Below are 23,378 nucleotides of genomic sequence, written 5' to 3'. Positions count from 1 at the left end.
TTTCATTATGGCAATTACTCATTCTCATCTGCCTATGAAAACGCAGAAAACCACCCATAAAAATGTTTTAGAGCCCATGAACAATCGTCCTCAAAAACCCAAATTTAGTGGAGGTCGAAAACGCGCTTCCTTTAAACGCCTATAACTTACTTAGATAAAACAGTTACTACAGCAGTTATTACTACCATTAAATATATAAATTGAAAAAAAGCAGAACTTTATTTTCGTTTTCCCGTCAACCCTCTAGCTATAACCGCAATGGAACAATGAGTCCCCAAATTAGCAAGCAAAAATAAACAAATAAAAAAAATATATTTGAAAAACGATAAATAGTACAATTTTGTGCCTAACGCTATTCGATGGTGGATTGGAGTTCGAAGAGAAATTATCAATATTGAAGTTTGCCCTTTAGCGGTAATTTCCGGAAAGTTATTTCTTTTTTTTCGAAAGAGATTTATATAAAACGTAATAAAACTCCAAGATGGTGAAGTTTGTATTAATTTACGTTTAAGTCAGTTTAATGTGCAAAGTTAAATATGGTTAATGCGAGTAAAATGCAAATTCTCTAACAGATATCTGTAATTATTATTGGAAAAAATGATGACAAAATTGTGACGGAAAATTACCTTTTTATCCACTAAAGTATTTATCTAAAAACTTTGAATTAGAGGTGACAATATTGATCCCGCACTGAAAAAACATCGTGAAACAGTAAATTGCCTTCACTAGTTTGCGCAACAATTTGATATACAGGGTGTTGGTAATTCGATACATTCCTTTAAGGGAGTAATAGAGCTTGAGGTAAGGGCTAAATTTAACCCAACTTACCTTAGTACTAAAGTTGATAATAATAAAAATAAAGGGTATCAAAGTGGAAAAAGTCATCAAAATCATATTTTCTTTAATATCTTATGATTTCTTTCAACTAATTTTGAAAAATTATGTATCCGGGGGTTTTTTGGGATGAGAAAAAAAAAGGTATAATTTATTGAAGGCTCTAGAAGCAACGGTTTCCAAGAAAAACGCATTTAAAGCTGATGATGTAAAAATAATTTCAGCATTTATTGAATTATCGTAACAATTGTAATAATAATTGCTTTTATTACTAATACTAACTAAAATATTTAAAATATAATTAAATATTGCCGTAACTCTTAAACAAACGTTTTCGGCCAGAGTAACTCATGAAAAAATTAGAAAATGGACACGTGCGTGTATTAGAAGGAGGAATGACTTTCAACAAGACCTTAAATAATTAGAATAAAGTAACTATTATTTTCATAGGAAACAGACAACGGTCCTTTCAAGTACTATAATATTAATAGGCATAAAAAAATTCAATAAATACTGAAATTATTTTTACATTATTAGCTTTAGGTGTGTTTTTTTCGGAAACAATTGCTTCTAGCGTCTTCAATAAATTATACTTTTTTTCTCATCCCAAAAAACCCCCAGATACACAATTTTACAAAATTAGTTGGAAGAAATCGCAAGATATTAAAGAAAATATAATTAATTTTTTCAACTTTGACACCCTTTATCCTTGTTATTATCGACTTTGGTACTAAGGTAAGTTGGGTTAAATTTAGTCCTTACCTCATGCTCTATCATTCCCTTAAAGGAATGTATCAAGTTACTAAACACCCTGTATACTTGATGTTCCGAGGATAACACTATTATCTATTCAAACTTTGAAATAGGTGTTTTCCATTATCTCATCTCAGAGTCGAGATTTAAATAGAAAGTATCGATCCCCATTAACGCCCAGGCACTTTTAGGCCCTGCTTCCACAGCGAAATCCTAGGAGAGGACCCTCCTAATCCATTAAAACTTTGAGTAAATCTAAGCTCGGAAATCATAGCGATGCAGTGCTAATGGCGTAATTTTAAAGTTTAACTTTAAAGAGTTTTGCCTCTGCTTTGGCCGACCGATCGCTTTGAGAGAACTTGTGTATCTTCCAAACAGTTGGAAATTAGTTCGGGCCCTTGAACAGTCCGACAACGTTTAACATTAATCCGTTTTGTTGCAGATTGGCAAATAGTGCCGGGAGTTAGACTGTCTAAATGCCTGTGATACGAAGCGTCGTAGTGCGCCGTATGAAGTTCGCCTCCTCTTCAAGATGATACGAGACCAGGATTTGTCCCCGTTTTCAGAGTACCAAAGCGCGTTTCTCAGGAGAGCCTCCCCTCCAGGTGATCATTAAAGTTACAACTTCAGTACGACAACGGCCTAATTTTTTGAATTTGAGTTAGGCAGTCCAGGAACTTCCGCAAAGAAATGCTGTTACGCCCACAAAGACTCAAACCTCTACTCGACTCAACAATCTTCAATCTTCTGCTGCTGCTACTCATGTCCAAGTCCTAAGTCCACGTCGATACTCGCCACCCTCGGAGTGTGCTTCCTAGTTCTGGGGTACACAATCATAGGAGCGTTCATATTTATGGCCCTTGAAGGTACGGTTGGATATTGCTAAATTGACAAAGTTTTCAATGCGATTCGTTAAAAGTGACGGAATGCCCAGGGACATAATTAAAAGTTCCGTAAAATGGATTTTCGAATTATTGCCATTATGCTTTGGGGGTGGTTAAATTTGTTTTTGGATACGCGTTATTACACGTCCATTCAACGGGACGGCAATAATTTATGGACGGTTCGTGGAACTCAATTATGAAGATATACATATAAACTGAAATTAGTTCTGGAAAAAACAATTATAATGGCGGCATCGCGGCAGTCATTTGTCTAAACGGTGCTTCACGTTATTGGACAAAATTGACTGACAGATACATATTGCCAAGTTGCGTGAAATATTCTCCTCGTCTTCTCAACAACGCCGCGTCGCCTAGACCTCCCCACACAACATTAAATCCCTACATTGACCTACAAAAAATAATCAATTTCCGAGGTAGTAAACGCGCAAAACTAAAATATACTGACTATTCCATTTGAAAAAGTCAACTTTTTGACGGCACAGTATGCGTATTCAATACCGGCCTTGTGGGGGGCGAGGTTGGACGACAGACCAGGAAAGGCGGCGGACTTTCTTAGTCGGCGGTTTTTCTTAGGAGTATGGGGGCGGCGGTGGAAAACTTCTTGAACTCACGATTTTTTCAGGTGATCTTTACCAGGACACTGCCGTCGCTGCTTCAAAACTGAACCCCCGATCTGACAACACTGCAATAGGGACCCTAAGGGCGGAAACCGTCAGCCGACTCTGGAGTATCACCGAGGATCTGAACATTCTCTACAAAGAAAATTGGACCAAATTGGCCGCCGAAGAAGTGCTAGTATTTCAGAACGCGTTGTTTCAGTCTCTCAGAAATGGTGAAAGTGGCTACAATGTGCAAATGGGAACTACCTCGATCTTCTACCAAAACGGTCACAAATGGAGCTTCAGCTCAAGTTTTTTATACTCGTTGACTTTGATTACTACTATCGGTAAGCCAAAAAGAAAGTTGTGTTGAGGTAATATAAACCCTTGCCTTTGTGGGCCTTCCGCCCAAAGGGAAACTTTCCCTTTGGCAAATAGCTGTGGGGGACCGTCAAAAGTCACCTACAGAAGTTAAATTTCCCCTTCACTAACACAAAATATAACGAGATTTCTCACATCCTATCAAGTTTTATTACTCTCGTTGTTTACACGCGGCATCCTGCTCGCAGGATTATAAAATCTAGGAAACAATGTTGTCGCCCCCGCAAGGAATACAAAATCGAACAATTCAAAGCCATCACTTTGTCCACTCGCCGAGTTAGTAGCCACTTTAGATGGAGTTTGGTCGAAACTTAAATTGAACCGCGGAAATTTACTCGCTTAACATGCCAGTCTCGGTAGTTACGTCTTTTCATCGCTACTTTGTATGGCATCCAAAGGATCCTGGAGTATATCCATAATTGGGGTATTCCGGGTATTAGACTTTTTCGTTGCATTTCTCGCATGAAATCTAATATCTTTGCTGGAGGCTTGAGGAACTCTTTAATTAAAAACGTGCTGTTTCTGGGTAATTTCATTAAACTGCAAGTTCCAACATTCCTGCCACGTTAGGTAATAGAAAAGTGAAGACAAATAGAAGAAATACGGGCTATTTCAGCTTGCAAATGCACCAACGTAGAAATCTTGCTCGAAAATGAATAGGAATATGGCGTTCAGTGCAATATTTTCATTTTTTTAATTATTTTTATTCGGTTTTGCCGGTTATCAGTCATCATCTTTCGATTCCAATGTCGCCATCGGCGATCTGAATTTTGAAAACGATCAATTCATCAAATCCACATAAACATCTACCAACGTTCTTAAAGGGTAGATTACAACTGAGTACTGATATGTTCGTTTAAAGATCGTTAAAATAAATTCCTTTTAACAACAAACTAAGTGCCTAAATGCGATGTGTAAAGTAAGTATTTAAGGCCTCGCATCTCCCAACTCTAACAAACGAGTATAACCGAACACAAAAAGACTTAACACGCTCGGCCATGCATGGCGCGCGCACATAAACCACCCTTACGGCACATCCATTTTAGGGACACACTGTTAATTACCTGTTATGTACGTAATCCGATTTGTAAAGGATGACCTCTCCGGACAGTAACAAACGACCGTCTGGAAGGAGCAAATGTAAAGTTTTCGTCCGGGCAAGAAACAAAGGATAAAGTCCATCCAGTTCTTGACACGCTTTGGCGCCGATCCGTTTCCGCGGTTATTGGTTTTCTTAGTCTTCGTGCCAGAAATTGATACCCTTTTCATGCCTAGATTTTAATCTGGCTTTGAGAACTTGTCAATAAGTTCCGTTCGGAGAGGATATAGGAAAGCCTGACGTTGGAAATTTCGTGATGCGATCGAACATCCAATTTGGGATACCGGAATATCTTGATGGGATGAAAAATGACGCGAGAGGAACATAATTCTTCAAATTTCGACAAATAAGCTTAATAAAGCAAGGACATGCTATAGATTTCTCAGCTAAAAAGGTCAATTCTTTAATAAGCATAGAAGTACTTCCCGCTTCAGTTTCCCTCTCGCAAATGGAATTATTGGAATTGAGTAATAAGTTTATATAGAAATTTTCCGTACCTTTATTAATAAATTTTCAAGTGGCTCGTTATAATGCATTTCTCTGTGTTCTGGCATTTGCCTTTAAATCGGAAAATCTGCGTAAACACTCTGAATCCAGATTACGTTTTGCAAATAAATAAGACGCTCCATTATCGCAGATGTTCGGATTACCTAGAAACAACATTGGCTTTCCGGGTTGATTTACTAATTGAAGATTACCTAAACATATTAACTGTCATCTTTCGACATAAAAGAAAACTGAGAAACACAGTTTTCATCTTCAGTAAATTACAGGTCCTTCAATGAAGTTGGAAGTTCGAAAGGGATTGTGAACTTTCTTTCATTCTGTGGGGGGACTTTAGAACCTGTCGATAAGTTTTAATAACTCCTTTAAAGAGAAATGTGTGCTTTGGCTGATGTGTCGATTAAAAGCAAATAGCAATAAGGGAAGATCTATAATATCTGGAAAACACAATATTTCTCCAACAATTTCTCTCGTTGACACCAACTTCACGAAAATGCTATGCAAGAGATTGCATTCCGGCTGTGCGATCATAGAAATATGTATGTCATCACGGATATGATACTTATGCATTAGGGCCGTCGTATTTCCGTCTGCTTTTTCGTATTCACATCTGTGATCTGGTAGGTATGCAACTTTCAAAAGACTTGTGGGCTTTTATATTGCGGAAATATTATATGCAACGCCAGTCTCGGTATAATATCCGGGCTTCTCCAGGAAACAATGCGTTCGAGGCATTACATTTAAACACGAGTTTATTATGAGGACCAGGAGAGCTGCATTTAACGGTTGATTACTCTAGTTATTACAAGTAAAGTCAATTAGAACAAATTAATTAAAGATGTGTGGGCATTTTCAGTTTCAACACGAACTCTCAGAAGTGATTAACTTACTTAATCGCTATGTCTTTAAGTTGATAGGCTGTTAAAAATTAAACTTGTTCGTGGTTCGCCAATGCTGTGCGAATATCAATCCTCGCATATAATCGGCTGGGCTCTTCACTGGCGGGTCGTCTAATTTTTCATTTTAATTTGTGTCATTAATCGACAGGCATTTTGATTGTTTATGGCTGTTCAGCGATGATTAGTATCTTCGATGAACTTTGCATCCGCCAGTCACCACCAGACTTGGCTGTATTATTTCAACACTGAAAATGTCAATCATGAAAGTGCCTTGGATTTGAAGTCATCTATCTTTATTATATGTTGTCAGACGAGAAAATCATATATCATACCAAGGAGAATGCTTTACAGACAAATTTTTTTGTGAAAATTATCAATTTCCACCACTGTGCCAGTGCACTCTTTAACCGGTTGAAAGGACCAACAAACACGTTATGCTTCTAGTTCGGGGTGACCTGAAGCGTATATGATCCTTCTCATAGGGCCAAAGTGGGATTATTCCGCAAAATGGCCTCCAAGATAGTTATGGACTGGATAATCACTTTCGGATCGTCCCGAGTTCGCACACGGCTTCATGCAAAAATAACCGGCAATCTTTCTGACTAGAGTTTAATGGTAAAATCTAATAATTCACATGCTAATATCGATAAATACGAAGAATAAGGAAGAGAAGATTTTTTGGGTGGGGGCCTTAGAGTCAAATAAAATAAATATGTACATTAAAGGGGTTGGTGCCCGCGCTTAAGGTTTTTATAAAACCAAAGGCAAACATGAAAAAAACTGCGGGAATCAAAAGAGGAAATCACAACTCAACATGTAAAAACTTCTGCTCAATATGTATTTATCACAAGTTTGTTATCGTAATACCAGCTAAGCTGCTTCTACGGCATCGTAAGTAGATAAACATTAATAGAATTAAGTATGTAGATACCTAATTTGACTTGTAAATTATATCAAGAACTTAAACTTGAATTAAATTTAATTATTGAAGTCTGAAATTAATTAAAAGTATGGAACATTCTTGCCAATTTTAGTAATCCTGCTCCACTTATAAATAAATATATATGTATATGTATATAACTTACAGTGATAGGAAGTGTTGAGATGTCGATCTGGTTGAAGGGGCCAACAGATACATTAGTAGTGCTTCCCATGGGGCGTGTCCTGAAGCGTGGATGCACTTTCTGGCAGGGCCGAAGTGTCCGTAAAACAGCCACCAAAATATGCGGTTATGGTCTGGATCATTACGTTCGAATTACCCTGAGATCGCGGTCTCAGAAACACCGTTTCGTGTAAAAATAATCAACAAAGCTAAGGTTTATTGATAAAAACTAATGATTTCCGCACTAATATCGACGAAAACGAGCAATAACGAGACTAAGCAAGCGGCCGGCGATTTCACAAGACCTGTCGTACTACCTAAGCCCGCCAGGACGGGGTGCTGTTCCCTTAATAACAAATAACAAAATACTGTCAACATCGGATAGCGTGGTTGCCACGTTGACTTGGGTCTAATAAGACAGGCCAATAACGTCTACAAATTACCCAATCGAATCACGTGACTTAATTATTCCAGTGTCTAATTGGTGTTCTCTTTAGATAAAAATTCTTATGTAAAATCATAGATTGCCTTGGATATCGGCGTCCATTACTAGTTGCCGTTGCATACGGCAAGGCCCGTATTGGACCTTCTAGTGTTAAAAATTTGAAATTTGAAACACGTTTTAGGACTTCCATGTTTTTCCAGGTAAGAATTGTTGGAAATTAGAAGACATAGTCGTGGATAAACGAGAAAATAACAACCTTCACTGTAGCCACGCGAGGCAACTTCTCGTTTTCCTTGTTCACGTGCCAATTGTGCTTTGTTAAGATGTTTCACCTTTGGAGAGGAAGCGTCTGTAATCGTATTTCCTATTGCGAGAGAATTTCTGACAATACTTAGAGAAAACCATTCCAAATATCCTATATATCCTTCCCAAATATTTGTTAGAGCTCTTTTTAAACTCCCACGGCTAGTTGTTATAAAGTTTTAAAGAAAGGTCCTTAAGGAAAATAGACGATACTTGCTGAAATGTTCCTCTGGGTTATCACAACATTTAATTAAACTTCTACGTTTCATGGGTGAATAAACAACTGCCACGAAATTGAAACAAATCTTGGCACCGCATTATAATATTCCACGGGATATAATGTTATGTAGAAGCAGGGATTTATGCCAGCTACAAATTACACAATATACTCAGTCGCGGGGGCAAATTTTACCCCATAAAATGGTCCTGTTTCACGGTTACGTATTACAACGAGATCATTAATTCCGGTCAAAAATCGCATAGGCATCAGCGGCAAATATCATTTGAAGCGACACATTTCCGAAGTGTCCATAAATCAAACTTGAATCGAATATAACGAGGAAAGTTATATCATGAGAAGTATCTTGATTATCATAAAATATCAGTCAATCTTGACCCATTCTAGAACGATCCATTACATCCTTCTAATAATATAATCTGACAACTAGAACAATAGGCTTAGATGCGAGTCTCTGGCTGTAATCCTTCTTAGAAGATCTGACAGCAAACATGGGGCCAAGGCTTCTTTCAACCAATGAATTTCCAGTGTGTTTGCTCCGCTTTTATATGTATATATGAGGACTTTAATAGTCGCAAAGATCTTTAAAAAGCACAGAGTTTGTTTCAGCTTAAATTCAAGCTTATTTGTGTTTTAGTGGAATATGAAAATAATCTTTTTTGCCAAGAAATAGACGTCATGAAAAACTGAAATTATAAAAAGTTGTTTAAAAACTCTTCGCTTTCATCGGTCTGTGCCGTTTCACAAGCATCAAAGCCACCACTATTCTAGGAGACCGTGAGAAAAATACTTTTCTAATCCGGAATGATTATTCAGTATATCAAATTGAAACATGCATACATTAAAATTTTCTAATATTTTCTGTCATTTGAAAATTTATTTAAATTTCTCTACGTAGACATATTTGGGGACGAATGGTCAAGACCGAAAAAGTTCTTAAAAGGAAAAACTCTTAAGAATATATTTTATGCGGAAAAGTCAAATATCTTTATTTTTGGTAGTCAAATTTAAACTCCTATACTAATATAAAACAAAAACAGAAATTTCAACAAACTGGAATTAGTATTTGGCTGATAATCCCTTACCACCAATTGCATCTCTTAAACTGGATAGTATAATGTTAGAAATTTCATGATTTCTAACAGGAACGTTCAAATGGTGTCATAAATGCTCAATTGTATTGAGGTCAGGACTTTGCGCAGATGATTCCATGACTTTGGGGCATTTACATAACAATCAAGTTTTAATTTTTTTCATTTTCTTAATAATAAATAAAACTATCCTTTATTTTTTACTTCTCAGCACTTTGCTTAAGATTATAAGATGTTACGTTAAACATTTTGATTGATACTGCCATCAATAAAATAAAGGTCACCAGGACCTTTGGCAAATATACAACCTCATACCATTAAGGATCCGCCACCTGTGTATTTTACAGTTCTTCGCAAATCCTTGAATTTTAATGCTTAGTTGGGTTTTCTCTATACTCTAGTTACTCCATCAAACCGAAAATGTTTAATTTGGTTTCGTCCGTGAATATCACTTTGTTCCTAGATAAAATATATTTGTCTCTGTGTTCTTAAGAAAATTGAAAACGTTTAATTCTGTTTGCCTTCCTTATGTATGACTTCCTTCATGCCACTTTCCCACGAAAGTTGTTTTTGTGCAATAAATTTCTAATTGTTTGGAAATTAGCTTTCTTCTTTAATTTTGCCAATTTTAAAGCAAATAATTTTGAATTTTCTACAATTTTGTGTGGAATCCAACGTTCACCTTACTTACTATTATAAAAATCTTCTTGAAGATTTCCTAATTTTATTTTTTATTTAATGATTAAGAATATAACGTTTTCTAATTCTTTCTACTGTGGTATATGGTCTATCAATAATTTTTCCGATTTCCTAGTATGATTTTTCAAGTTTATGACAATGAATCACCAACCCTCTCTTTGTTAAACTTGTTTGGCCCCTCTGACGTCCTATTGCTCTAAAGGTGTCAATTATTACACTTGCAATTTCGTTAAAACTTCACCGGAATGTAATAAAGTAAATTTGGAATTACGCAACAGATTCAAAACATATTTATTAGTTATGAATCCACGGTATACGAATTTCAGTTTGATAAAAAAAAATTATAAAAAGTATTGTTTCGCCTGCAAATATTTAATCGCACGAATTTCTGATAAAATCCTATCGTCCTTGACCATTCTTCATGAAATATACACAGAAAAATTTAAATAAATCTTTAGCTAACAGCAGGGAATGAAATATTAGAAAATTTTAAAGTGCACGAGTTTAAATTTAATATACTGTAGCTCCATATGCGCACATCTAACAGTTTGATTATGAGATAAATTACCGTCTTACAATAGTTATTTTTTCCCTGTTGGGTAGGCTGCAATTGATCTATTGTCGAACAGAAAAGTAAATTGTTTTTCTAAAGTGTTGTGAAGCTAACTTACGAGAATCTTAGAGTCAGTAGATGCCCCATATTTATAATTATTTTTAATTTGTTTTTATAAGCATTTGACTTCAATTAAGGAACAATATAGATATGCGTTTCGTAAAGATATTGGCGCACTCGTTCCTTGCCAACTCAACACAAATCTGTGCACTAATGCGCTGTCTTATCAAACTTGTATCTTAATGTACTGTAAGTAGAGTGTAGAGCATTACTACATTCGATATAACTAATTATGTTGATAAATCTATTTGATATTAGTATTACTGCCTAAAATTACTTACCCAAAACCACTCCCGTGCATCTTATCATAATTACATGACACAACATCGAAATGATTCCACAGTAAAGTCTCAAACTTTGGTAACGTCGTTAACATAATAACATAATCCTATTAAAACTTTTGATGCCATATTATTCGATATTACTACTAGTCTATGGGGGACTTTCGTGTAAGTTTGACGTTCCAGGGAATCTTGGTTTTGCGAAAACCCGGATCGGCAATAAAACGCTAAATCTCGACTCACTCGATAGATTTTACTGCTTCGAATTTACATATACAGTTGTAAAGGGTAAAGGGTAAAGTCCAGTTTTACATTATTCGGTTACTGAGATTCAAAAGGGCGTCGCTAGATGGAGTCGCATATTTAGGCGGCCATCTTTGTGAATAACATTGTATTTACCAATGTTTGGTATCAAATTACCAATCTGAGCATAACTTAATTTACAACGGCCGCAATCCCTGTTTAAATCGGGCGGTATTGAAAGTGAATTCTCGGAGGTGTAATTTAATTTCGGAGGGCGATCTCTGGAGAAACTCGACGATGCTAAAACGCCGTTGAAAATTAAGGAACTTTGTGATAAATTATGTTGTCGCCATATTGCAACGTTTAATAACAAAGCAAACATTAATTTTAAGTAGTGCGAGTTTTGCTATTTAATTATGCCTGAATTGATCCCGCGTTATTGTGAAAAGTCAGCTTCAGGACTTCTGGGTGTCTTTGTAATAATGGACCTTAGAACTTGGTTAAGACTTTTTTTGAATTAGAAACAGAATCGTGTTGTAAAATGGCCTATGCCAGAGATAACACAAATAGCGACTAATGAAATTATGATGAAATGATATATCAAAGCCGTTGTTCCGTCAGATAGCGGTCGTTGTTATATATCAACGATAACCCTGTGAATTGGAAATTCCATCAACTATATGATGACATCTGATAATTAAAGCGAGAAGGACACGGTGAATTGAAGCTCAACTAACCCCCCAATGTTTTCATTACCTGTAGCTATTTTCATCTACATCCATAAAAAAAACTAATAAATGGCAAAAAATCGCGAAATTAAACTGCGCCATACAATTTTCCAGCAAAAATAAATCTCTCCTTATGAAGTGGCTTGAGCCAAGTACTCTCCGGGAGTATAAAATGAAAATGTACATTAAACTGCCGCGATAAAATTTCCCTTGGATCGTTTTAGAACGGAATTATGTTTATTTTTCCGAAAAATGCACTTTAGTGTTGTGGGAGTTTGAACGCCACCAGAGAGACTTGTGTTTCTGCTTGTGAAAGGCCAGTAAAAAATTAAAGTAGCAAATATCATCCCGAGAAACAATTTTTAAATTAATTCTCCCAGTATATAGCAGAAAATACGGCCATGCCACACCTCATGCATGTGCAATCTGCCGGAAAAAGACTGGATCTTTAGCACATGCGAGCACCGCCGCATTTCAATTTCCATTTCATACATTTTTACGTTTAGAATTTTGCATTTTAGATTGCGTCTGGGCATCGAGGCTCGATACGGTCACTTGCAATTTAATGGAGAGGTTTCATTGGGGAGCAGCTGGTTTGCATTTCTGTAGCGGACGTAATTTAGCGGCATTACATGAATTTTACATGCGTAAGTTTCCATCGAAGTTCATTTATTCGGTCCGAATGACCGGAATGCTCTTCGCATAAACGCCCTCGAAGCGCAAATTGTGATTGGGCAATTGCCAGATGTAACGTTCGTGCTTTATGAAATGGCAACGCGTACGCTTGGTTTACATTGTGTGTATTGCGTCTTATTCCAATAGACATTTTTAGATCCTCTATGTACCCTACTAGTAATTTTCTAAGTTTATTGGATTTGCTTATCATTATTTTTCTCTATCTTTTTAACATGAATTTTTATATCCCTCCCGATAGGAATTTTGTCCTCTCGGCAAAAACCTACATGCCCAAAGAAAATAAATATATTTTTCTCCAGAGACCTTACCCTGTCAGCAAAAAGTAATATAACCGGAGCGAAGATATTTTTCTAACTTCTTATATGCTAACAAACTCTATTGTGATTCGTTTAATCAAAAACCTTTCTAGGCCATTATTTGCAACAGTTTTAATGAGGAGAATTTACAAAACGTGGTAAAAACGAGCAATAATAGATTCTCCCGTTTGGATGGATCATTATTTACCGAGGAAATTTATTTTCTGTGGACGTCCTATAAAATATGTCCTAGACGCTTCCAGATATGTCCAGATTTTATTTATTACCTCAGAAAATAAAACAATATTCACTTATTATTTCTCAGTTGTTTCGTATTTTTGTCCTTTCCTTCCACGACCACTAAGGAAATTTGTATTTGTAACGAATGGAACATGATTGCCAATGAAAACGGTTATTTATTTGCTTTTATTATTCTATAATCAATCATATAGTATATAACAGATAAAAAAATTCAATCTTAAATGGTAATTCGACCCATAAATCCCTGGGAGGTATTTGGCAATCTCCATAAACGTCTCATACAGTTATATTTTGCCGACTACGTTTCAGATACGTTTCGATGGTTTGCATTTTTGCCGCGTATAGTTTGGAAATACTACTTGCAAGTTCCATTGAAACTAAGAGACCATTCTGTCATTTACTGGATCAGATTTGTGAATGGATTAAATTCACAAACCGATAGAAAGAAAATTGAATTTTTCATCACACTATAAATCCCGGATTGCGGCAAATTACACAAAATAGGTTCCGACGAATCAGTTCAATTTACTGGAACTCGACCCGTAATTTTTTGCTTACAAAACATTGCGGATTCACAAGAGTTTATTCGCTTTATTAAATTCGCCATTTCAGGGTTAAATGCAGCCCTTATTCCAGCCATTATTAGTTCTCCTTTCTAGTTGGCAATCTGAAATTATTATAGTACTGATGTTACTTGTTTATTGCAGTTAGCATTATGATGTGCTTTTAACCATGTTTTACCACTAAAATATTTTGTAATATTAAAAAATTACATATATACGCTTCTACGAACCTCGGATTCATTTAAATATTGTGGTTGAAATGAAATAATATCTGATAACAGGGGCAATTTTCCCGGAAAATCATCAAACTTCTCTGTTTTAATAACTAAAGCCCACATTTCTAGCAGATATACCATGCATTATTTTTTATGGTAAAGTTATTTCGAAAATACATATACGAACATGAATTAGAACGAACAAAATTGAACAAAAAAAAACATATTCCTGTAATTTTTTGTGCTGATTTTCCGGTTTTTTGAGTTCTTTTTCCAACCTCCTATCTTTTATGATTACCGAGATTCTCATCGCTCGGCTCCAGAAATTAACACTCTGTGTATCGTCAGCAATAAATCGCACACATATAGCGATAGGAAAACTATTGAACAAGACCGCACTTAGGCTCTTATAAAATGTAATAAAGGACAACATATGTATGAACTTATTGCTAATATAATTTTATAAATTAAAAATTGGAACATTTGAGGATGTCAACAAGTCACAAACAACAATAAGTAAAAATTAATAATATGCATACAGATACGTACAAAAGCAACGAAAATGAAACTAATTGCAACCCTGTAAAAACGATTCGCCACCTGCAAATGTAGACCAATCCGCGGCTGGCCACGTGGTGGATGACGCGTTTATTATTAGTTTGATCGTGTCTATCTCGAAAACAAATAGACCATAATTTGGGGCTGTGATGCTGCTGTTAAACCACAGAAAAATTCTTGTACGAGTATTTCGCGCTTGGTGCATGTTGCCATCAACAATTAGTTACTTAATATTTAACATTATGTCCAAAGTTAAACCAACTGTCGATGAATGGATAGGGGGCTATTCGGAATTAAAATGTGAGAACACCAAATTAATTTGTAGGGTCTCTGCGAAAGCACTAAGCTTTAATCCGACTATAAATTTGAAGCAGGCGCCAAAATTATAGTTTCTAGATGAACTGCGACAAAAAATGCAATATAATTTCGTGCATTAAAACTGCAGTTTATTAACAAAATTTAAAGACAAAGGAAGACACAATTATTATACCCAAGTCAACGTGGCAACCGCGCCATGTAAATAGTCTTTTATTTTGTTTGTTGCCAAGGGAACAAACACCCCCTTTGGGGAGTTTGGTAGTACGATGGGTCTTATGAAATGGCGGGCCTCTTGCTCTCTCGCGTTATTGCTTGTTTTTATCGATATTAGCGCGTAAATCATTAGTTTTTACCCATAAACCTTAGCTATAGTTGCATTAGAGGGTTGTTGGTTATTTTTGCACGAAATAGTGCCTCGAAGACTGCAAACTCAGGGTGACCCGAACGTGATTATCCAGTCCATAACTACATCTCTTGGCGGCCATTTTGTGGAATTACCACACTTCGATCTTACCAGAAGGATCGTCCACGCTTCAGGTCACGCTCCACCAGGACAACAGAATTTTGGCTATTTCAACCGGGTCAGCGTCACATCAGATATTTTACAATATTCCACTTATGTAAGTAACTAACAACTCGTTTAGTTGCTTGCTTAAAAAATGCACTGGGAGGTACAAGACTCTCCAAAATATAAATTTTTAGAATTTCAATTTTACGTCTATTTTAATTCATGTATTTTATGCCATTTTACGTTCAGAGTGTGTGAAAATTTCGTCTTTTTAGGCCCTTTTTAAAGATTCTTGATGCTTAAAAATCTGCACGTTATTAAATATACATAGTTCAATTAAAAATTGTACCATAAGACTTGCATTTACAGAGTTTCTGGGAATTATCCAAGAGGTGCAATATATCAAAAAAGGGGCAAAGTTTCATCTTAAATAGCAATTTATCAATTCATTCTTCAATTTAAAAAAAATTGAAATTATATTCTAAGGCATATAAACTAAAAAAGTGTAAGTCCCATGTAGATTTGGATATTTGAGTACGAATTTTGTCACAAATATCTGTTTTATGGAAATTAAAGTTGATATCAAGAAACAAAATCGGTTTAAATAATTAAACTTTCTAATACATTCTAAAGCTAATGGTAAATGCTTCTCTTTCATATTCATATTGCTTCTATTCTCGGTTATCTAGTACATTAAGCTAAATATATGAACTCGTTCCTCCATACTGACAAGATTTATTCATAAGGCTTCTAACCTCATAAATTGGGAATTATTGAAACTGCACTCTTTTGAACCAGCGGAGAATTTTTATGACCTTATATTTCAGAAACTCCATAATAATATGACAAAAGTGTGGAATTCTAGAATGGGAAGTGATCACTTTCCGATCACGATTTGTCTATAGAGAAATTTATTCGCAAGTTTAGATACAGGCCTGCGCTTTATTTATTTGTTTATCTAACTATGCAGATGAGTATTGGACTGCTACCAATGCAAGCAAAGTTAAATTAATCCATTTAATTTCCTCTAAAGCCCAATGAAATTCTCATTTTCCTGCCCTGAACTTTTAAATCTGCGCAGTTCGTGATTCCAGATAAGCGCCCGCTATCTGCTGTCGGAATCCGAAACTAATATTAATCACTTGACAGTACTCAGCTGTGAATTAGGTATGCCAAAGCGCAACAGACATTTGATTTTAAATTACTTATGAATTTTAAAAAATCAATTCAAAGTCCAAGGTGATAATCAATATCTGACTGAACTGACAGGTATTAATCTGTCAAATCGTGTTAAACACAATGACGCATTAAAAAAACTTCACTGGGTCTAAATAATTTGGCAATACTTCTTAATAAATTGAAGAAAATCCTGAAGATGTTATTAAGACCTGTCTTACTAGATCCAAGTTAAAGTACCAATCGTGCCAACTGTCTAGACAGTTTTTATGACGATTACTTCTTCTAGATTTAAGTTTAAATAAGAGTTGGGAACTGTGCTTTATTGCATCCAAGCCAATGTAACAATCGTGCCATCTGGTGTGAAGCGTTATTTTTGCTATGTGTTTGCTTATGTATGTATGTGCCATCATAATATATAAACACCCTTTTTTGGGCACTTCGCTGGCATCACATTTTTCCTCTTATTTATGGATATTTTTTTAGCACGTAGATAATTAATTTTTACACCAATAAATCTTAGCTATAGTTAGGAAGGTTGTTGGCACCAAAAGGTACAACATAAATAAGTACATAAGAAACCCTACTATAGAAGTGGAGGAAATGGGAAGTAAATGTGGAACGTAGGCTTTTGTTTTTCTTATTGTCGTGGCTAAAATTAGTCACATACCACGATAGATGGCTCTGCTAGCTTAATGTGAATCAAAAGTAGCACAATCAGTTCCACTGAAAAGTACTTCTACAATAAATAATCTTCTCTTCTATAGCAAAAAATTGCAACTAGCAAGATAAAGAAGAGAAAAGAACATACTTCAAACTGGTCTAAAAAGAAATGAAATCCGCATTGTGACAAAATCGCAATGGCCTTGGCTGAAGTTTACCTATACGTTTGTATATTTGGTTACTTATCATGTGACTACCTAATTAGAGGAAAAATCATGATTTACGTACGGATGAAATGTATTCAATTAAAAAAAAGTTACACAAAATATTTTCAATTGAATGTGGGTAAAATTGATAATTTAACGAAAACTTCTTCAGAAACATTTCATTTCCGTTTTTAATCAGTCGTTTAAATTGCGATTTGAAACTAATCTCTAAATTCTGGATTTCAAGGAAAAATGTAAATAAGTCATGCACCCTGACAACTGTGGATATCGCTACAATTGGTGAAAATCCGCTGAAATGCGTTTCGGCCCCAGACTGATTTATTTGCGTTTTTATGTAAAAATTTCCGCTCTCTGGTGCTCTTTGAAATATCCAATGCAACCCGACTTTTCAGAGAGATAGAATTGTTCGGAATTTATGCTGATTGGCCAATCTAGTTATTCTTCATACTTCAACGGGTTTCGTGGTTGACTGTAATGAGTTTATTATCCATTTTCTTTACATCCAGACTTCAAGATGTTTCCTTCCTGGTGTAGTAATAAATTTAGAAGCCATCAGTGGCCTGGAAACTATAGCCTGGAGATTATATTTAAATTCTGGACATGGCGGAGAAGATATACCGAGCTAATAAAAGTTTTTGTAACTTTCTCCGCTTCGTTGGCTAATTGAAACTGTTCGATTGTTCCAATTTTTCATGGCATCAAAACTCTGTGCTCACTCATATTGTTTCTCTTTCAAGTGAAATTTGTCATGTAAGCGACGAAGAGGTAACAAAATATTGTGGGTTGCAAACAAAGGCCTTTCGGTGTCGTCACGCGGAATTGTAAATTCCTCTGCAAAGCATTTTAGGATGCAGAACTAACATCGGAACAAGACAACATGTCTTAGAAAGCGGGTTTGTTGAGTACGTGCAAGGGGGATCGTAAATATGGAAACAATTTCTGGAATAGATGCATCAGATGCTATACGTCACGTCTTTGAGATTGAAATCGGAAATGGAGACCGAGTAAACAACCTATCTGTTACGTGAATTGCGGAACTGCTTGTTTGGGTTGTGTATAAGGGGGATTCATATTACAATGTAGCACCTTTAAAAGCGAATAATTCTTATGTTTTTCACATGGATCAGTCAAAATTTATATTTTTTTATTTGTGTGTTATTATATTATATTGTTATATATTTTTTATAAAGTATGAGACAGTTGACGTTGATAGTACTTGTGTTATATGGATGGAAAATATGTCAGTCAAAACGAGAGATATTCTGACGAATTCACAATTATTTGGTTAATTTCCAAAAATTTTTGTTGTTGTCAAATTGATCTAATATGATGAAAGTTTTGAATAACTTTAACTGGCAGTTTCAAGTTTCACAAAACACCAAAAGTCTGCCACCATTCTTCTACACAAAGATGATCCATGTTCTCTATTTCAAATATACTAACATTTTCATTTTAATTTCGCATCAAACAAACTAACAAAACAACATTATTTCATATATTTGACTGCTTGTAAAACAAAAAAAAACTTCCATGATCACATTTTTTGTATTCAATTGAAAGAAATAACCGATTTCGATATTGCTGAATGCTCACCCGATTGTTCATACATTTTACATTGTGTTTTTAAATTTATCCCTGAAAAACCCGGACTAATTTACGATTTCGGGTCCAATAATAATTACCTACCGTTCAATCCCGGACTCTTTTATTTTTCATTCGAGTTTATTAATTAGTCATAACTGAATTCAAATTAATGGACGTTATTTCATGAACATGCAACAACTGTTTGGGGATTTTATATAATATAATACGTAATTTTAGTAAATAGTTGCTTTACAATAACAGGCAATTTGGTTTATGAATTTTGGATCGGAAATGTGAATATTGAATCAGCTACTATGCTGGAACTGCAAGTAGGATGTAAAAATTGAATAAAATCCCTTGTGGTAAATGAGAGAAAGATATTTTTGCCTTATTATTATCGAAATTGTCGCAAGTCTCCGTACATTTCCAAATGAGAATAATTTATGATCAGACTTCCCCCTGTTAAATAAAGTTTTTACAAAATATTTTTTGCAGGATATGGATCGGTAGCCCCAAGAACACCATGGGGTAAACTCGTCACCATAATCTATGCCTTAATAGGAATACCCCTAATGCTGCTCTATCTTTCTACAACGGGGGATGTTTTAGCCAGAAGTTTTCGAAGACTCTATGCCAAATTCTGCAAGACGTAAGTCGAATAATGCTGAAATATCTGAAGCAGAATTTTTCCAAAATCTTAGCACCCCTCAAAAACCTCAACAACAACAATGTGCATGTTCCAATAATGTACGAGTACCAGTACTTCTATGCCTGCTAATTGTATTAGCATACATTTGTTCTGGAGCAATGCTGTTTCATCGTCTGGAAAACTGGTCCTTATTGGAAGGTAGGTAAACTATACAGAAGATATTTGCAGCGTGAAGATAAGACTTTTTTTTCTTTAACAGGGAGCTATTTCTGTTTCACTAGCCTAGGGACTATAGGATTTGGTGATTTGCTCCCAGGACAGAATGCCGAAGATATTTCCTTCTGTGCCTGTTCTGCCTATATCCTCACAGGAATGGCTTTAGTGGCCATGTGTTTCAGCTTAATGCAGGAACGAGTTATGTCTGTACTTAGGTAAGATATTTTCGTTTAATCTTACACGTCAAATGTGTGTGTGATATGCATGGGCCAAGAGGTCAAAAGTAAATGGAAAGTATGGCAGTGGGAGGGAAACTAAACATATTTTCTCCTTTTGCTTGCCCCTGTGACAAATCATATTTGTTCGCATTCTAAACAGTTATTTATGTTTGATTCAACTATTTGATTCAATACAGTGGAGTCGAAAAAGCGAGTCATTAAAGGCCTTTTGTCGGAAATGGACACAAAACTGGGCCTGCTAAATGTGTTTCAATTACAGACTCAAGGACAAAAAGTGGTCTCATTATTATTAGGACACAATGGCCGGGTACAATCACTGCTATTATTCTGGAATGAAACTTTTTTGAGATTTCTGTGAAGGCAATATCCCAAGGAGCGGTTTCGAGGTTTATAGGAAAGTCCCAGCTGCATTACCCTTAAGATATAGAAATGGTATTTTAAACGTGAACTTCAACGCGGAAACCGTGAATTTTTGGCGTTTGAAGCAAAACTTCAATGTCGAAACTGCGATAATTAAATAAAATCAACATTTTATTCACTTACCGACACTCGACACGGTGCGAAACATGCGAAAACTTTTCCTGCACACACGAACGATTGATAAGAAGCATCAATTCCGGACGGAGACAGGTAGTCAAGTGAAGAATTCAACGAATTTTTTTATTACGAGCATGTAAAAAAACAGGATTTAGCCTCGTAAACTCTGTTTTTTATTGTATTATTAGTCCCAAGAAAATAATAGATACACTAAAACGCTCAAATACATAGACATTGTCATGACATTTTGTTAAAATAATCGGGAATAAGGATCCAAATTTATCGAAATCTTCCTAAACTGAGGCTAAAACTCCAAATTTTATCCAGCTATTCAGCAATATCAATTTCTAGAACACCCTTTTCCGTAAATGGGCACGTAAAGTATGTGACATGAGCACGGTATACTACACAATATTCCGAATTTTAACTATACGTTTACATAGACATTCCAAAATTTCAGCATAGAATAGAGAACACACTTGTAGCACATCACAATTCCATAATTTTGATTCATATTAAGTGATTTTGTCGATTCTGGAATTGGAATTTCACACGGAAAACTGCGGATGACAGTAATGGCTGACAAAACAATGGAATACGCTAACGACGCAACATTGTTAAAACTCATTCATAGCACCCTAGATTAATTATTCTGGGGGATTTTTGAGGAATTTTTAGTGTACACCTTCGCCAATTTAATTTATTTAAAAGATTTTCTTGGAGTTTTATACAAAAAGCTTAATTGTGCATTCTAGAGAAAACTCGCGACATTCATCATCATTTTTGAAGGTTTCATCTGGGTTCAAGGTAATCTTTGCCAGACTCAATATGGACTTTCTTTCAAAATCATATTGTAGCAGTTTGTTTTGCTAGTGGGTCGGTACTTATCAATACCGTATTGTTTAGGTATATTGGAACATCTTGCTCGAAATCTCCAAAAAAATCTAAAGAGGAGGAATCGGAAATGGTGCTGCCTGATTCCTGACAAAGACCCACTACGGAGGGCGCAGCCCCTTCCAAAATGGACGTCAGGCGATCGCCTCAAGCCCTCCATCACAATAGTTTGCCAAGGAAGAGTAATTTCCACAGAAACACTCCTGCTAGACGATCTGCAGCAGGAATTGGTAGGCCAAATTTCCGATGTCAGGTTTCCCATAAAATCCAAAATTGTGAATTTTTAGGTGCGGAACCCCTCATCGAGTACTTCGTTCCTCGCAGCATGAGCGAATTCGACCTATCAGTAGCCGGTACGGAATCCCCGACAATCCCCAATTTTCTCCCTTTAACCGTGCGAGCCTCTAAGAAACCGCCTACCACCACAACTTCAAAACAAAAGGAAAAAATGGTCACGTTCGAGGACGAAATGGCTGCCAGGATAGGTAATAATTAACTATTATTCTCTTCACAATGTCCTTACGGCTCATAAATAAAAATAGGAGCAGCTTCAGACCTTCCCGATGTATTCATGTGACAAAAAGGATAGCAATTAGCCAAGGACTTGAACCTGGAAAGCGTCAAGAAGGAGCTGAGGGCGTTCAAGAACTTTAAGATATGCGAGGACTTGAAGCGGTGTGAGGACAACTGTTCGTGTAACACGGAGCAGGACTGTGATATTTGCAAAGTGCTCGATTTTACGTTGAAACAGGACAAGTTATAGTTGACGGTGTTGTTGGATCAGGAGAGCAGCAGTAATGGGGAGAATTCGGAACCGGTCTCCAATTAGTCAGCGCTACATGAGGTGTACATTTTTGTATATTGCGTGTGGGTTCTTGAGTATTGACAATTTTAAAGAGTTTAATTTCGATTTAGAACAAACGTGCCAAAAATTTTAATAGTAAAGAGAAAGAACAAACCCAGCGCATTAAAGAAGATGAGGAAGATCAAAAGTACATAAGTTTCCTTTTTATATTACATGTTATCAAAAATGAATCATTTTGATGATGAATACGACTTCCTTATTCTTTTCTGGTGCAACATTATGGTTTTTGCACAGAGACCAAGGTACTGATAAAGGTCGCAAAACATTACTGAAAGTAATATTTCTATGAAGGCCTCCATTTACAGATTTTAAACACGTAAGTATGTGATATCTCCATATGATCATCAGTCAACCCTTTTGCATTCATTTTTAACTTCTTTGTACACTGTAATTTTTATCTAAACAATAATAAACTGATGTACATTTTGGCATTGGTTTTTTAAATCCTTTCAAATTCAGTCCATGAGATGCGGATTTGATGAAAATGTCGGTCGATAGAGGGGAGAAGTTTAAACGTATTTGTTATAAATGTAGGAGATTTTCGTCATCAAACTCCTATATATTTATCTAAGCAGAATACTACATCTGTTGAACTTTAGAACTCTCCATCAAAAAATTTTCCAATTTGGAGAGTAAAACTTTTTCAATGACGCCAATATCGAAAGAATCTAACCTCAGCAGATATACGTCACTTTGACGTTGTGTAGGTCCCACTTCTCAAATTAAAAAATCAGACCCTAATTTGTTTGTCCATCCACTTGTACATAGTTCTCAACGCGCAATATTCCTCTCGACTTGACTTTCCGAGGAAAAATAAACACAACGCACATCATACTTAAATACCATATCTAATATCTTATAAACTACTATCTTATGAAAGATTTAAATCATCACTAGTATTCAATAATTAAAATTGTTGCAACGTCTCTTGAACGTCACCATGGATTACATCCTAGCTCTCCTGTTATTCGGAATTTTTAGGCCCATACTTTCATATCCTGCAAAAACAGAGCAGAATCAACAATTGGATAACTTGCTAGAATCAGCAAAGGCGGTCGTTCAAAGGAATTATGATCGTTTGAAATTGCCTGAAGATGTCGGAATGGAAATTGTAAGTGTTACGGGAGAATTGTTGG

At 35.8% G+C, this 23,378-nt stretch overlaps 1 protein-coding gene across 1 annotated transcript in view; it reads left to right on the top strand.

Annotated features, from left to right (window-relative positions):
• Positions 1-22,736, top strand: part of LOC136419566 (potassium channel subfamily K member 17-like) — a 78,723-nt gene extending 55,987 nt beyond the window's left edge. Inside the window, exons 2-10 of the mRNA XM_066406020.1 lie at positions 2,030-2,192; positions 2,253-2,453; positions 3,115-3,438; positions 19,338-19,491; positions 19,544-19,689; positions 19,751-19,922; positions 21,390-21,607; positions 21,665-21,862; positions 21,920-22,736. Coding sequence (XP_066262117.1) covers positions 2,120-2,192; positions 2,253-2,453; positions 3,115-3,438; positions 19,338-19,491; positions 19,544-19,689; positions 19,751-19,922; positions 21,390-21,468 — 1,149 coding nt within the window. The 5' untranslated portion in view covers positions 2,030-2,119 and the 3' untranslated portion in view covers positions 21,469-21,607; positions 21,665-21,862; positions 21,920-22,736. The remainder of the gene's footprint in view (positions 1-2,029; positions 2,193-2,252; positions 2,454-3,114; positions 3,439-19,337; positions 19,492-19,543; positions 19,690-19,750; positions 19,923-21,389; positions 21,608-21,664; positions 21,863-21,919) is intronic.
• Positions 22,737-23,378: the final 642 nt, after the last annotated feature.

This window comes from Euwallacea similis, chromosome 2 (genome assembly GCF_039881205.1).
Source record: "Euwallacea similis isolate ESF13 chromosome 2, ESF131.1, whole genome shotgun sequence".
Classification (NCBI taxonomy): domain Eukaryota; kingdom Metazoa; phylum Arthropoda; class Insecta; order Coleoptera; family Curculionidae; genus Euwallacea; species Euwallacea similis.
The sequence above is the reverse complement of the archived record's forward strand: the minus strand, read 5'-3'. Positions and strand labels throughout refer to the sequence as shown.